Source organism: Mastacembelus armatus, chromosome 16 (genome assembly GCF_900324485.2).
Source record: "Mastacembelus armatus chromosome 16, fMasArm1.2, whole genome shotgun sequence".
In the NCBI taxonomy this organism is placed as follows: domain Eukaryota; kingdom Metazoa; phylum Chordata; class Actinopteri; order Synbranchiformes; family Mastacembelidae; genus Mastacembelus; species Mastacembelus armatus.
The window spans coordinates 23665488-23680876 of record NC_046648.1 but is presented as its reverse complement, the minus strand read 5'-3'; the positions used below and the strand labels follow the sequence as shown (position 1 = coordinate 23680876).

General features: G+C 40.7%; 3 protein-coding genes across 4 annotated transcripts; 1 reads left to right on the top strand and 2 right to left on the bottom strand.

Annotated features, from left to right (window-relative positions):
* Positions 1–975: 975 nt before the first annotated feature.
* Positions 976–3699, bottom strand: scnm1 (sodium channel modifier 1). The gene is made up of 8 exons (XM_026316584.2): positions 3550–3699; positions 3287–3357; positions 3069–3157; positions 2704–2798; positions 2194–2294; positions 1909–2057; positions 1690–1801; positions 976–1558 (listed from the first exon to the last, which is right to left on the bottom strand). Exons 1-8 carry the CDS (start codon positions 3598–3600, stop codon positions 1447–1449), a joined length of 780 nt encoding a protein of 259 aa, XP_026172369.1. The 5' UTR covers positions 3601–3699; the 3' UTR covers positions 976–1446.
* Positions 3700–3706: 7 nt separating this feature from the next.
* lysmd1 (LysM, putative peptidoglycan-binding, domain containing 1) lies at positions 3707–6926 on the top strand. Its single transcript, XM_026316585.2, has 3 exons — positions 3707–4726; positions 5156–5475; positions 6124–6926. The coding sequence occupies exons 1-3, from the start codon at positions 4547–4549 to the stop codon at positions 6302–6304; spliced, it is 681 nt and encodes a 226-aa protein (XP_026172370.1). The 5' UTR covers positions 3707–4546; the 3' UTR covers positions 6305–6926.
* A 405-nt stretch (positions 6927–7331) lies between these two features.
* tnfaip8l2b (tumor necrosis factor, alpha-induced protein 8-like 2b) lies at positions 7332–13511 on the bottom strand. 2 transcript variants are annotated; one of them, XM_026316586.1, is made up of 3 exons: positions 13289–13511; positions 8850–9173; positions 7332–8156 (listed from the first exon to the last, which is right to left on the bottom strand). In XM_026316586.1, the coding sequence occupies exons 2-3, from the start codon at positions 9165–9167 to the stop codon at positions 7914–7916; spliced, it is 561 nt and encodes a 186-aa protein (XP_026172371.1). In that variant the 5' UTR covers positions 9168–9173; positions 13289–13511; the 3' UTR covers positions 7332–7913. The 2 variants fall into 2 exon arrangements, with proteins under 2 accessions (XP_026172371.1, XP_026172372.1); XM_026316587.1 differs by having other exon boundaries at positions 8850–9176; positions 13302–13511.
* Positions 13512–15389: the final 1878 nt, after the last annotated feature.

The following is a 15389-nucleotide window of genomic DNA, read 5'->3' as shown; positions in this document are numbered from 1 at the left end:
ACAATTTCTCTTCCTTATGATGATTTATTCATCATGAAACAGCTCTATCATTGGGCTGTGACACTCAGTGCCAGGCTCTCTGTGACAGATGTATTCACCGGATTGTGTTCCTTTTTATTTCCTATTATTTTCTCCTGTCATATTTGCGTCAGAGGACTCTGTAGCTTGTCATCCCAAAAGGGCAGACATGATATGAAAGGTCATCAGAATTTAAACATCGATATATTTGTCTTCTAAACATTTAGCAGGTGTTTATATTTCACTGCCATGTCTCCATGACGAGTGAGAAAGATCTTCAACATATTAAGTGCTTCCCCATGTGGCAGTGACGCACTGAGCTCCAAAATAATGAAGTGTGTGTGCTATCGACACATATTAGCAGTGTCATCAGAAACTAACCCACGTTAAGTCCCTGCTCCCCCCTCCCACTGACCCTGACAGCATTAACCAATTTATATCAAGCATGCTCGGTGAAGAATGCTAACTGGTGGCTTCTCTGCCCAGATTAGCACCAGTACTGCCTATCTGCTCCCGATTTACAGTTTAGATCACTGGGATTAGTCCTACCTGATAGAGGTGACTGAACTCAGTTGAAAGAGGCGAAACAGACAACAAAGGGTGATGAAAATAGTATCACTCATTCTGCAGGCGTCAAGAGACATTGAGACTAAAAGTCATGTGTCCAGCTTTCAGTGTCATTCTTCTGATCCAGAAGAGGCCATGACTGAGCCATAAGGCTCATACTGGTGACACAGTTTAAAGTCACAGCCGAGCAGCAGTTCAAATGTTCCTATATGTTTTATCCTGACACAGTTTGTAGCTGTGACAGGTCCAGGTGGGAAGAGGACCAGCTCAGAAAAGGGGCCAGTATGTGAATAAACACAAATGTCATAATTGAAAATAAGTCAGATGAGGCAAGACGGACATGCAGTCACACAATCAGACAGTTTGGATGCAGACAAGGAAAGCAACAGGTTAAACTAGTGTGTGAAGAGTTTATTGTAAACCTCTATGCCACTTTACAGATCGAGCTCCTGATTTCACCTTGCCCCTCTGTAACTGTCGTAGTTGTGTGCAGACAGATTTGTAGAGAGCTGTCCTGTGCAACGAGGGATCGTCAGGTGTTCAGCTGTGGCTTATTGTCTGATCATCTGACTGCTCTTTGTCCTTCAGACTTCTTTGTGATGATGGCTCCGTATTCACAGATATCAACAGCTCCTTTGGTAAAAGCAGTCTGTCTTGTTATGACTGCTTGATGTTCCATGTGGTAACAAAAATTTTATACATTCAATAGAGGAGGATTTTCATATAAAAATACTAGGAGATTTTTTTTTTTATTTTTATGAGATTTATTATTAAATGTTGGTAAATGTCCTTGCACACGGAGCTGTGACTGTTTCAAACCACTGTGACAGAAGTTCATCTTTCTGACAGTTCTTAGTCCTCTTAGTGACTTGTAGGTAGAGGGGAAAGCGAGGGAGGCTCCTCCTCATCTGAATCAAACTCAACATTCTCGTCTTTAATCCACTGGCCACTCCGGTCTTGTAGCCATCCATCGCTAAAAGAAACAAGACATTAGCCTGTAGACTGTGGGGTTGGTATAGTAAAAGACCATGAATTTACATCTAAACGCGAAGAATGCACAACTTTAGCTGACAATGCTGAGCCTCAAATCTAACAGTTGTCTACCTTTTCAGTTTGAGGTAGTGCACCAGCTCTCGCCTCCTCTGGGCTGTTATGGGTTCTGCCTCCTGCGTCACTGCAGACTGAAATCCTGTAACATCTTTTGATAGATGTGGCTCTTTATTGGGTACAGGAGACAAAACAGGCTCACAGCTATGATCAGGCCTGGGGTTTCTCTAATTCTGAGTCACAAAAAAGTTACAGATTTCCTGTAAGAGACTTTACCTGCTGTGAAGACACCAGAACTGGTTGCAGGTACAATGTTTGATACTTCAGGTTTGTGACATATCTTTTCTGGCTCAGATGGAGTTTTGTTGCACGTATTTCCAGTGGGATCTGAGCCAATGGCTGCTGGTCCTTTCTCAGATTTTGTGCTTAAAAAAACAACAGGTTTAGGTTTAAAGCTCTGTCTTCCACTGCTTCTATTTTGGGACTGAAAAGATATGTATATGTAAACCCAACAAAGCTATGGGCCATGCATACTATATATTAAATATGCATTTCACTCACCTTGTTTTTCTGTGGCAACTGTTATACGGTACAGTCTTTAAAAGAGCATGGTGTGTTAGCTTCCGTGTTTGTGCCAGTAAAGGTGCTGAACCGGAGGATTCCTGAAATCACAGCGACATGCTTTATGTAGACATTTCTCAGATGAGACTGGAGCTCACTCCGTAGCCAGTTTCACCAAATAGTCTGTCAAATGTTGTTTACGTACGTTTTCCACAAAACACAAGAACTTTAAATAGGTTTGCAGGATGTAATTTATGACAGTCACAGGAACCCCACACAATGCCTTTGACAACAGACAACACTATGGATCCACAGTTTCAAGTGGTTTGTGGCCAAGTTTGTGCAGCTCCTGTTATTGTTATTCCCCAGTGATGATTCACATTAGTTGTGTCTGCTGAATGACCAGGCTGACTCATATGTGTTGTTGCCGGGCTCTTAAACTCTATATATATCAAGAGATTCTGAAAAGTCTACTTCACAAAAGTTCAACACAACTGAACAGTTACCAACCTGTCGACTGTCTTCAGCCTGGACAAGGTTTTCATGTTGCCTCTTTGTAATTTCATGCTTCAGTGCTGCTTTCTTGCCATAAAATGCTTTCAAGCCTGATGAAATACACCATTAAGACATCAAGATGTAAACAGATTATATCTGACAATATATGAGAAATGACACCAAGAGCAAAATCTGCAGAATCCTATTTTATACACTGACATGTCAAATAGAAAGGTTTAATTTCTACAGAAGTCATTTAACACAGACACACATTACACAACAGTTAACCAATAATACGAGACAAGCTGCTTATTATCACAGCTAGTGTTAAACTAAAGTAAACCTCATAAATAAAAGTGACTGTCTGCATTATATCTCACCTTCTAGATGCCTTTTGCCGTTTCTGTGGACTGTCAATATATCAACCGTATCAAATATAGGACGGGAGGGGCACACAAGGCAGGTGTATCTATAAGCCAAAGTGTGAACAGGGTGGATTTCAACGTTATCTCAAATGTTGGTATGTTTAAGAGCCTCGAGTTGTAAGATTCTGCTTCTCCACACACAAAATATTATCGCTTTTAAAATAAAAAATCACCTTCCATTTTTCATAAGAGCCGCTTCATCTTCTGGAATAAAATTAGACAGAAGATCTGCCACACGTCGTTTCTGTAATCCAAGACAACGTTAGCCAACAACACTAAGTTACTGTGGTTTATTTTTAATTTAATCCAAATTTAATTTTAATTTCAAACTAACGTTATATGTTTTGTTAGCTAACTTAGCAGGATGCTAACCATAACAAACACGTACAATCTCTGCTAAAGTGTCATACAAGCGATAAAATGAACAAACCACTACCTTCAGGATATTCAGCTGACTCTTGTCATCGCCTTCTCTTTTAAAAGACATAATACTGCTGATAATCTTCAAACAGAGGTCTGTAAACAGTAAACAGTTTTAGGGCTAACAAGCTACTTCACGACAGCATCGAGCGAATGCTTGATAGCAATGTTGTGTTCATAGTAGCTGGGAAATGTGAGTGTCATGTTTAAAATAGCATTCAGCGTTTGTTAGGTTTCTAATTAAGTTGTTTGACCACAAGGACTAGTCGTGCCAACTGATTTTTTATTGAATTTGTTAATGTGCAAACTCCACACAACCCCCAATCTCAGCCTCTTATTGAATTCTACATTTGCTTGATTTGAATATCTGGGATGCATCCTAAAACTTTAACTCCAATATATATTCCAAATACACTACATGTCTGTCAAGTGTGTTTATTAGTCAATGATCGTAATATAGCTTTATGCAGACGTCCTTAAAATACTATACGACAAAGCAAACTATTACTTTTGTTTCAACCCATAGACTATATAAGCCTTCCAATTGCGTCGGAATTCCAATCGTCGTGAACGCAGCGCCGCTGAGGGATCATGGGACTGAGCCCGGCAGCCATGGCAACATTAGGCACCGAACAGCTGACGCTGGGAGACGTAACAAAAAAAAAACAAACTGACGTTAATCGTCAACTTTTCAGAAAGCTCAGGTAGGTCACACTTATTGCCAAGTAAGTAATTATCTTCGCTGGTTGTCAAAGTCCCACAGTTACCAACAGAACACTAACACAGTCACAGTTTTACACTTCGAGGAAACAAGCGAGCGTAAGTCGTAAAGTCGTAATAGCTTAGTTAGCTAGCAGGCTAGCTAAGCTGGTAGTTTGTTGCTTCAACAAAAGTGAAATAATCAGTGTTTGTTTCATGGTGAGAATAAAATGAACATTTGCTGGTAACCGCACTTCACCACCGCTTGGTCGGTTACCGAACTTAACGCTGGCTAAGTGGATTTAATCACGATCATGTCCGGGGAGAGCTCACCTTTGCCACCCGGGAGGAACGGCCTGCTCCGCGGGAGCCGCACGAAATCTTACGGCAGTTTGGTCCGGTCTCCGCTGTCTCCGGTTCGCCAGAGACCCATTGAACATAAAATTGAGCCGGGAGACACACTACAGGGCCTGGCCTTGAAATACGGAGTGTCTGTAAGTATGAACCTCTTAGCTTTTAACAGTTAGCCCTGTGGCTATTGTTGTCATTTTAAACCAGTTAAGTGTGTAAGTGTTTCATATGTTTGATAACCTAAAAACTAAAACTAAACTAACTAGTGATAATCAACGGTTACCCTAATATTTAATTCTTTATTTTTAGTAACGTTTATCTTGTTGTCTTTGTCCTGTGTGCTGTTGGATGTTACATTAATACTGTTTTCATCTTGGTTATGACTCTTTAATCCAGTTCTTTAGTCCATTCTTACCTGTTTGCATGCTGAAGATGTCTAATCTAAACCTCAATGCATGAATAACTGACCTGGACTGCTATCCTCTGTGTGGTATTAGTCAAATACAGTAACAAGTTTCAACTGACCTCTTAGGTGTAAGTAAGAAAAGGCTGACAAGCTATTTCTCTTACAGATGGAGCAAATCAAAAGAGCAAACAGGCTGTACACCAACGATTCAATATTCCTAAAGAACTCCTTGTCAATCCCTGTGCTGTCAGACTTGGATGAGTGCAGTAACTGGGTAGATTTGGCTGAAGAGGACACTGACAAAGCCAATGCTGGCTGTGATCACGCTCAAAATGGGTGCACAGAGAGTTTCCCTGAGAAGAAACGAGACAATGGCAAGGAAAGATTGTCAGACCTTACCCCAGTGGACTTCTTGAAAAGGTTGGATGACTTAATAAGCCAGTCCAAGCAGGCTGCTTTCAGCGGATGCCAGGAAGCAGAGATGAGGTACGTCTGTAAGGCTGTCGCTGCTTATGTGTTTATACTAGTTGCTCAGTCGCAGTCTTTTTGTTTTTGTACAACAATTCTTGTCTTTATTTTAATGTCGGCCCCAAATACATGCTCGTGCTGCTTATCCTTTTTTTTGTTTTCTTTTCACCACACTGATCTGCTAAAGCCTTTCTAGACATCAGTCTGTAATTTCCACTAGAGAACAAACCCCCATAGCTTTTCTACTTTGTTTTGCTTATGTTTATATAGACAGTTTGTCTTACAGCGCTCATTAGATCATTAGACAGTGCCAATCCCTTGTACTGTACAACACTTTCTCTGAATTATTATTATTATTTTTTTTTTAGCAACTGGTCCTAGTTCTACAAATCAAACAATGTACCCATCATTCTCCCTGGTTGGCTGCTCTTGGCAACCACTTCCTGCTTTTCTTCTGAAAGTTGCCATTAGAACCTAATTTAATAGCAAATATTGTTTGTATGTAAATATGATTCTGCTTTGGTCTTTGAACAGAAGTCATGTGACAGAAGTTCATCACAGTGAGAAGTAGTCAGTCAAAGCTTCCGAAGATGAACACAGGCTGTTTGTGTGAATCATATCAGCAGTGAGACCTACTGTATCTTCTCATCTGTTTATTCTTCACAGGGTAGCCGCCCTAGAAGCAGCTTGCGGCAGCAGGATATCAGACTTGCAGCCTCTTACAAGGTCACAGAGTGTCATTTCATCTTCTAGCAGACAGCAGGCAGCACATGGGGCAGTACCCCTCACTATCACCAAACTCACCAAGAAACTGAGAGATAAGGAAGATGAGATCTTTGAACTGTGACAAATTTCTGCTCACTCTGGACATTAAAGACAGCCATGTTGCAGGGTTTGGCCTCACAGATAATAGAGCACTAGAGATAAAAGAGCAAAGCCTCTATGATCAGCCTGCAGTTGTATAGACTTGAAACTTAAATGTGTTTTCATAATGCCATTCATTATAGACCTTGTAATTGGGAAATTACAGTGTCTCTTAACAAGTCTGCTTAAGTGACCATTGCACTTTTGTAGTCTCCTTATTTATTTGTTGAGGCATACAGTGAATTATTCCAAGTTCTATATGGCCCATAGCATTGTTAGATGTGTTGTCACATGCAGGATAGTGACATTTAAAGAATTTACAGCCACTTGTTGATTTGGTCATATGACTTCTCATATAGCCATGTCAACACATGGTTTGTGTGTAATGCTACCTCACAGGCTGAAAATACAAAGTTGGCCAAGTTATAACTAAAACCTTTAGCCACGGTACATATAGTATCTAAACCAGTCTGTAACTGCTGAAGAATTTAAAGTCTAATGAAGATGAAGCTTTATTTCTTGACAGAAATATTTGTATTCTTTGTTACAGAATTATATTTGAGTTCACTGATGTTTTGTATTTTAAAATAAAGCCATTGATCCCATGTGATTTCAGGTCTAAATCTATGTCCACACTACTGTTTCAATGGGGTAACAAAGCTAACTTCACTGTCGTTAGCACTTGATCTTTAAAAACAGCTTTGTCATGAATATTCTCCACGTTGTTGCCTACACAAATCATTGTTTACACTCTCTAAATGGCAAATCTTTGACTATTGCATAAGTCGGAACAGCCAATCATGCTCGACTTCCCTTTGTTGATATTCAGCATGATAATGTAAAACCAACGAGTAACACCTGTCTAAATGTCAGCTTATGAATGTGATCCTTTCTCAGAAAAACACAAATTATGGGATTAACATTCAAGTTTCTGGAAACAACAGCGTTGGAGTCAGTGTTTTTGTTGATGTGTTTAAACCTGTTTTGAACCTGAAAAATCACGTCCACCATATAATATTTGCTTTTATTATTGGCTGCATTGTTTTCTGACCCGTTGGTAAATACCGTACATGAAGTCAATGCATCATTTTGACCACCAGATGGCAGTGATGTATTGCAGTTGCATTGTTCCCTGATTGTTCTCTTTATGCAATCTGTCCAGCCTTTCAACTCCTCCCCTCAAAAATCTATAATATCAGTAGTTCTGAATCAAACATTTCAAGGTCTCATATATTAAACACTGAATGACATTTTAAAATCTATTAAAATGGCAGATAGACTAGTATACACCAGTTAATATTCAAGTTTGGTTTCTGTGAATGTTGTCTGAATAGACAATAAGGCTATATAGTACAATTACACAGTATAGTTCACCTATAAACATAAAAAAAAAAAAGATGAATGACGTAATCAACTTTATTTTTATCCTATGTTCTTTGAGAACAATGGGATAGCAGTTTTGTTCTCAGATCACTTGTCCTCTGCTGCCTGTCCTCAGCAGCAGAAAAAACACTTTTTGTCCAACAGTTCAGTCTTAGGTGAGTCTGCTTGTAGATCTCCCAGTGTCTGCCTGACCTCTGTTGTCGTTTCTGTCATATTGTCCCATCCTCTAGCAGTTTGTTGAGTCCTTTGCAGATCTTGGTGAGGTTGGATCGGAATGGGCCACTGGGGTCGTACAGTTTGGTCAAGAGGTCTGGGTCAGAGTAATGGTTGAAGACATGATTGATGCGACCATGGGATTTAGGGGTGAGGTGGGCATTGACCAGTTTCAGCAGCAGATCCCTGCAGCTGGTGAGGATTTCTTCCATCACTGTCTTGTCAAAGGTAAAGTCCACCTGGATCAGTCAAGACATATTTACGTATAAACATTTGTTAGAAATCTGACCCAGGTGTGATATTTTACATCATTTGGGATTTATGACCGTGCAAAGCATAAGTAAATGTACGACATGGAGAAGGAAAGTCATGATTTATGGCCTGATTCAATATTATATCAGGATATCTGCAAGTCCTTTCAAATTAAACGAGTAAAACATGAAATAAATGCAGTTTTTCAATGTTTTCATGACGACAGCCTTTCTTGAAGTTGTAATTTTAACGTTAATATAAGATCAGAGTGTGAGACCAAGCTTTTTATTTTTGATGGCAGCGGGCAGTTACATAAAGCTTACTGAATGTGTAGTTGAATTAAATGAACCAATTAAACATTTTAATAGCTAGTGTCAGCTACATGCAGTACAAGTTGGTTCTTGAGCAGCATAGAGACACTAAATGCTCATGGTGTACTGATTTGTGTTGATAGCGTCTGTTTTAATGAAATAAAGTGGACATTTTGTCCCTGAACAGTTAGTTTGCTGCTTTACTTATTCCAGTGTGATTTATTTGTTTTGCTTTGTTAAATTGGAAAAAAGAAATCCTGACAGAAAATTACATTTATTTCACATCACTGGATGTTGTGAGGTTCTTAAACCTTGGGTTCTAAACCCAAAACATAGTGTGGACATGAAATCTATTATGTGGAAACATACCTCGTAGAAGCTGATAGCGGTCATGGCCCCCTGGTGCAGCTTCTTCTTAAATTCTTGCGCCACTGCCAGCTCTTCTGTGTTGAAACGGTTGTTTCTGAACAACACGCCGATCTTCACTGCTATCTTGATCAGGTCTTTTATGACTTTCTGAGCCTCGGATTTATTTCCGGAGTACTGTTTGGAGACACTGTACAGTTCATCGAGGATCTCACTAGTGGTGTCGTCGATGAACATTTGCACAGAGCTTTTGGTGGCCATGCTGCTGAGGATCTTCTTCTGTGCCTTCAAGGCCATGTCCTTTGCACTGAAGGCATCCATATTTGCCTGAATTTAGTGTAAAAAAGAAAAGTAGTTTGCATTTTATTGACAATAATGGAAGTAATATTTGGGCCATATGACCAAATAAACCTTTTTCTACTCAGCTTGAGAGTATTTAAATCATGACAGTTACCAGAAGTAAATGTGGCCAATTTGTGGTGGGAGTGAGAACATTTGGGCACACTGCCCCTAACTCATCCAACACAGCAACTGTGAATTCCACATAATAGTCACAAAGGCTTGAACTTTTATAAATAAGCTTTTCAACTCTACTGTGTTGACTGGTGACATGACAAAACTTTGTATTTTACACAGCTATGGAGGATCCCCTGTTACTGTCTATGCCTAACACAAGATCACAACTAATCAAAAGCTTCAGGAGCTGAAGAAAAACTAAGGTACATAGCTTCTACTTGATGTGAGGGAAAGTGCTAAGAGTGCTTGTAGATATTTGACAAACATGCTCACTCTTGGCAGCCGTTCTGCATAACTTCAGTGTTTTACTGCCAGACAATGAGCAGCTTCAGCGGACAGTCAGTGAAGCTTACATGCAACGTTCAAGGGCAAACCATTAGTTGTTATGGAGGTGTGGGATGACAACACATGCTCACCTTTCCTTTCCAAATTTCCCAGATCATCTGGGGGTTTGAACTGGCAACTCTTCAGTCATTACTGTGACTCTGTGACCTTCAAATTGTCATCTGTCCTGACAATTAACGTTTCAAGTCCATTTCAGTGTCACTATTATTAACAATTGTTTACATGTTTATGTAGAAAAATAAAACCAGATATCCCTATGATGCTAAATGAACAATCACTACGAATAGTGTTTCGTCTAATGAGAAACACTGCTTTTATATAGTGATAGTTGCAGTGTTTGTTTATCTCACACATACATTTGATGCCGAAAGGGACAAGTACCATGGAAGAGCCTCCACAGAGGCTTTTAATGTCTCTACTGAGGTTTTAACCACACCTAGTATCCATCACGTCCAACACCTCGGGGAGGTCATCAGCATGTGTACACCACACTATGAAGCAAATTTGTAGATCCAATGTTTGTCTTTGATTGTCAACACAGATAGAATTAATTTCCGTTTTAATTCCATTTATTTTGCCCTAATGTCTATCATGATGTTTTTTAGATTTTCAAGGTATAATTCATAAAAAAAAGCTACAGTTACATTTTATTTAGCTGATTTTATTACAAAGGGGAAGCAAACAAATTAACTAAATTTCCACATTATCGAAATAGCAAAAAGCTCAAAGGGGTCTGGGACAATACCCAGATATATCGCTAATCCCACAAACAAGTCTTTTTTTAAAATACTTAACTCCCACTTCACCTTAATTCAAAGTGTTAGCAACCAGTAAGACAGAACCACAAGATTCACACAGTCTCTTTAGCATGCATCAGTGCTGCTGAGACAGCTGTGTATCCTCTCCTACTTCCTGTGTCGCTCTGCCTCATATTTGCCTGGAGTGTGCAAACTGGCCTGAAATTGAACAGTTCCTGAAGATCAGTCGGTGGAACTCTGTGCACTCAATCCCACTGCTGGCTTGTGTGGACAGGTATTTGAAAGGAATAGCTAGGCTGCATAGCTGAGGCAGGCCCATGCCTGCTGTGTCTAGATTGCATCAGTGGTGGGGCCATTACTAGAGGTGAGCACCTGAACTCAGTGGCTACCTTAAACACTGATCCAGGGTCTGCCTTTGGTTGAAACAAGGGCCTCTCCACTCTTGAGACTGCCTGAGCATTAGCAGCAGCATACTGTCCATAAACAGCTAGTTTAATGACTGCCTGATGGTGGCTGTAATGTGTTTCTTTCATGCCTGCTTGTGCTTATTAGACTTCTTTCAGTGATGCACTGTCGGGATTATGAGCAAACCACTTAATATCTCTAATAAATGAAAAAGTGACCTAGCCACATTAGCAGTCATATGATGCTAATAAGCTTGCTGTGACTCCCACCATCCCCAGCGTTCACCCCAGTCCCAGCTGCAGCATCCATAACAAATAAACTTTTGTACGATAACTCACTAAATTCATTTTTACATGTGCAACTATTCATTTGGAACAAGTGTCACAATTATAATGGCTCACTTCGTTACAAAAGCTTCGGGTTCCCTATGGGGAATTTAAGAACATTCATTAGATTAATTTCCCTTAACGGTGATAATGGAAGTGGCGCAGTGTGATAGCTATTTCAGATCCATGCTTCAATCTCATTTATTTGCTAAAAAGACTACAGGGATTTGAGGGACATGCACAGTGTCTAGTCATCAGCCAGAATTCCACATAGTGAATTGTAACTCCTGCAGCTGGAGACCGTTCGTTGTTTGGCTTGTTGTGCATCTACCTTGTTTATTTTATGCTGATCTGTCAGGGTCTGAGGCTTTTTGGAGTGCACTGAAACATTTCTGTGTGTTACAGCAGCACATTGCCACAAAACCACTTCTCTGTAATATATGTAGTTCAATCAGTCACATCAAGGATGCTTTCAATGTTGAGCATTCCTGGGACAGATAGATTGAAGAGGGCCTTTAAGCCTCGGTTTGTTGTTGACATCCACCAGGGAGTGACTGCATTACATGTTCAAGTGTTTGTTTCCTTCCTGGATACCTACTGAAATTGCCAAGCACCTGTATTCTCTAAGAACTAGTACCGCTGGGAGAATAAAATGAAAACTAGCAGAGTGAGGCAGAGATATCAGAGTAGATTTTCATTTATTTTCAGTAGAATATATGTTACACTAAGAGCTGGGCAGTGAGGAATCTTTAAACATTAGGTTAATGGACAGTCACAGTGAGTGACAATGGGTGGAGCCATCCAGGCAGGCTGGAGAGGTAAATATTTAGCATTCCTCAGACGACTCCATCATTGAGCCTTGGTGTTTGTGTGCATGTATGAACATGTGCACATGTGGTTGGCTGTGCATTTTTGTGTAAATCTAGTTTCTGGTTGTTCTGGAATTTCCAATAATTCATTTTTGTGCTTTTCAGTGTTTTTGTGCATGGAGATAAATCCTCTCCCTGGACATAGAGATGGATTCATAAGGCCCGTTTTGTCTCAGCCAATGAAAATGTGCCCTGCAGTGTTATTAGAGAGCAGTAGCTGGTGAGACAGAGAGGAGAGGGTTAGGTCTCCTCTAGCTGCACTCTTCCTTTGATCAGATTGAACAACGAGAAAGCTCCAGAAAAAAAACACACACAAACAAAAGTGATACCAGTCAATCAAATGAAAACAAGGTCAGCGCACAGATATGAAGACGGTTGTATTATTTTTTCTTTGTGATAAACCACAGATAAGACAATAACTGCAGGATTTCTGTGTCCTTACAGAGCAGTGTTCTGTGCAAAATGAGTATTGTACCAGGATGAAATGTCATTTCCGTTGCGTGTGAGCAGTTTTAGCTGTAGGGTGAGATGTGTAGAGCTTGTTTGTCACTTTAACCTCTTGTGCAGTGTCTATTTGCGTTAATTCATTATATCCTTTACGCAGTGAAGTCAGTTTCCTATTTAGCTTTTCAGTGGCCTTCTTAATGCGACAAATCGGACAAAAAAACATTTTGAAATCCTCAAAACGCACATATTGCAGTTTTTTTTTCAACATTGCACAACTCTTCTGAATTGTCATTGCTCAAGCCTGCCACCCATCTGCGATGCCTCAAAAGGGAAGCGAAACACGCAGCAGTTGGCTAAACGGCAGGGTGTCATCATCTGTCAGTGGCCCACAGCTTGTATCTGTCCCCTTCGACTGCACCGCAGTCCGAGTGACATCGCAACCTTTCACAGTTAGTCAAAATAGGCCAGTGAAGAAGGGAAAGTCCACTGTCTCTAGGTCTGAGTTGAGCAACTCCGAGCCTGTGCAAACAAAACTGAGAGCTCTAGATCTGTGCATGTCACTGTACTTGTTCCAGCATGACTGCGAGTGTACATGCATATCTCCCTACTCGTGCTCTAGATGGGGAAGTGGAGAGTCACAGAGAATGTGTTCCAGTTAAACCTGCACTCAGCCTGCCTCTGCTGGGTGCTAACAATAAATACTCCTCATTCTCTAACATAAAGAAACATAACACTAACTTGGGCCCACAGGATTTTTACATGTAGAAGTATCTTACCTGTGTGTGTGTGTGTGTGCCGAGTCCCCCTCCCTCCTTGTCTCTGTCAGATATCTCTCTCACTCTGCTCTGAGTCTCAGGTTGATAGCACCGGCCGGTTGATTTACACAGTTCCCTTCATCTTCATCATCAGCAGAGCCAAAACTGAAAAAAAAAAAAAACAGCCCTCCTGCAGAGCTCCTGTCAGTGCTGGCCACCCTGTCTTAAGATAGTATGAGTTGTACTTCCTTGAGGAACTAAATTACTATGACACACCCCTCAGTCTCTCTCTCTCTCTCTCTCTCTCTCTCTCTCTCTCTCTCTCTCTCGCTCGCTCTCTAACCTATCTTGTGTTTCCCTCTGAAATTCAAATTCAAAACTTCAAAACACAGTTTTTCTCTTGCCCTCACTCATCACATTTTGGCCTCTCTGAATCCGTCTTCCTCCCCCTGCTCTTCTGTGTATTGCTGACATTGTGCCTCTGTTTGCTCTGACAAGTGAAAACCCCAGAAAGAATTTAGCAATAATCCAGTGATGCAGCCAGTTGAAAGGGGAGCAGCTTAACCCTTTTTTATATTCGCTGTTGCTGGAATGTGGCTCCTGTCGGTGCAGTTGAGCACCACGCACTTCCTCATGTACCTTTTAGTCAATGTGGAGTCACAATGGTGACTGGCCAGGAGTGTGTGCACACAGCCCCAGCTCACTACTTACATCTTCACCAACATTTTGGTGCTTCGTAATCTGGTCTGTGGATTTGTTGTGCTATGAGGATTCAGTCTCATCTGTGATTGTAAAGTTACAGTAGTGTCTTTGTGTTTTTACATTTTTATGACTGCTGTCAGCCTTTTTTTTGTTTTTTAATAATTACAGTGTCTTTTTTTTTTTTTTTTTTTAAGCCCAGTCCTAAAGAAATGATAATTAACTTATTTGTTGTTTGCAATGACAAACATAAGGAACTGGCAAAATATGGCACATTTCCATCATAACGGTGTAATTTACTGCACTTTGTCCCCTGATAAATAATGTATCATGGTAGAAAATACACTTCATAAAATAATTCCCCTTGGAGCGGCGAGTTTCATTGTAGTCACAGCACAGGCTAATAAAATCTGAAGGCCAATATCAATCTTGTGAATGAAGCTTTGTTTGAGCTGGTTGCCATAAAACTTGTCAACCTTTTAAAGTCTTATCTGAGTGAGTGAAATGTAAGCGTAGCTGGGGAGAGTATATGATACAACCCAATATGACCAATATATTGAGCCTGGCATTGCAGACCAATCAATCTTAGCAAGCACAGCAAACATGTCGGTCTGAAGTCACGAACTCAACGATTCATTGAGAATCAGGAAGTGTCCACTCATTCTAAGGCTCCGTGTTTATCTGTAAGTTTATCTGAATAGCAACCAGCTGTGCGGAAGGACTGCTGGCTGAGGCTCAGGCCGTTCAGAAAGACCCGTCCAATGAACACTTGCAAATGTTAATTGTTGTCAGATGTGGGGGGTTGAAGGTCAAGTTGAGACCCAGCTGGACTAGGGTGTGCCTGCGCAGGGAACCAGCCCACCAGAGTGCGGTGGAGAGTGAAGCACACCTGCTCCTTTGTTTAGCTTCCCACTCAGCCCTTCTGCAAGAAATTAACTCGAGTAAAAACATGGTAAACTTCAAAACTGCAGAATGAGGTCTGTCACCGTGGCAACAGACAGGAAGTAGTGCTTAAGCGGTTTCCTGATGGCTTCCTCTTTATCGTGTAATGACATCTCACAAGGAAACATCAGCAGGGAGCATTCAGCTGCATATCTATGTGAGAGCGTGCATGTTTCTATGTGTTTGTGCATATGAGAGGGCATTGTGTGTGTTTGTGTGTGTTTGTGTGCGTGTGTGTGTTTGTGTGTGAAGGAACTCACTCGCCTTGAAATGAGATCTTACCTGTATATATCCTACGCACTTACCTCTTTTGGTTATGAGATAATAAGAGGAACTTCAATTGTGCCACTTATCTTTCATTAAAGGCTCACACGGACCTTCCAGTCTCTAACCTTACACACTTTTACCGTCTGTCACATAATAGCAGTGTGTTATCACCAAATGACTAAGACAGGAATAACTGACCTCATAACCACCAAGG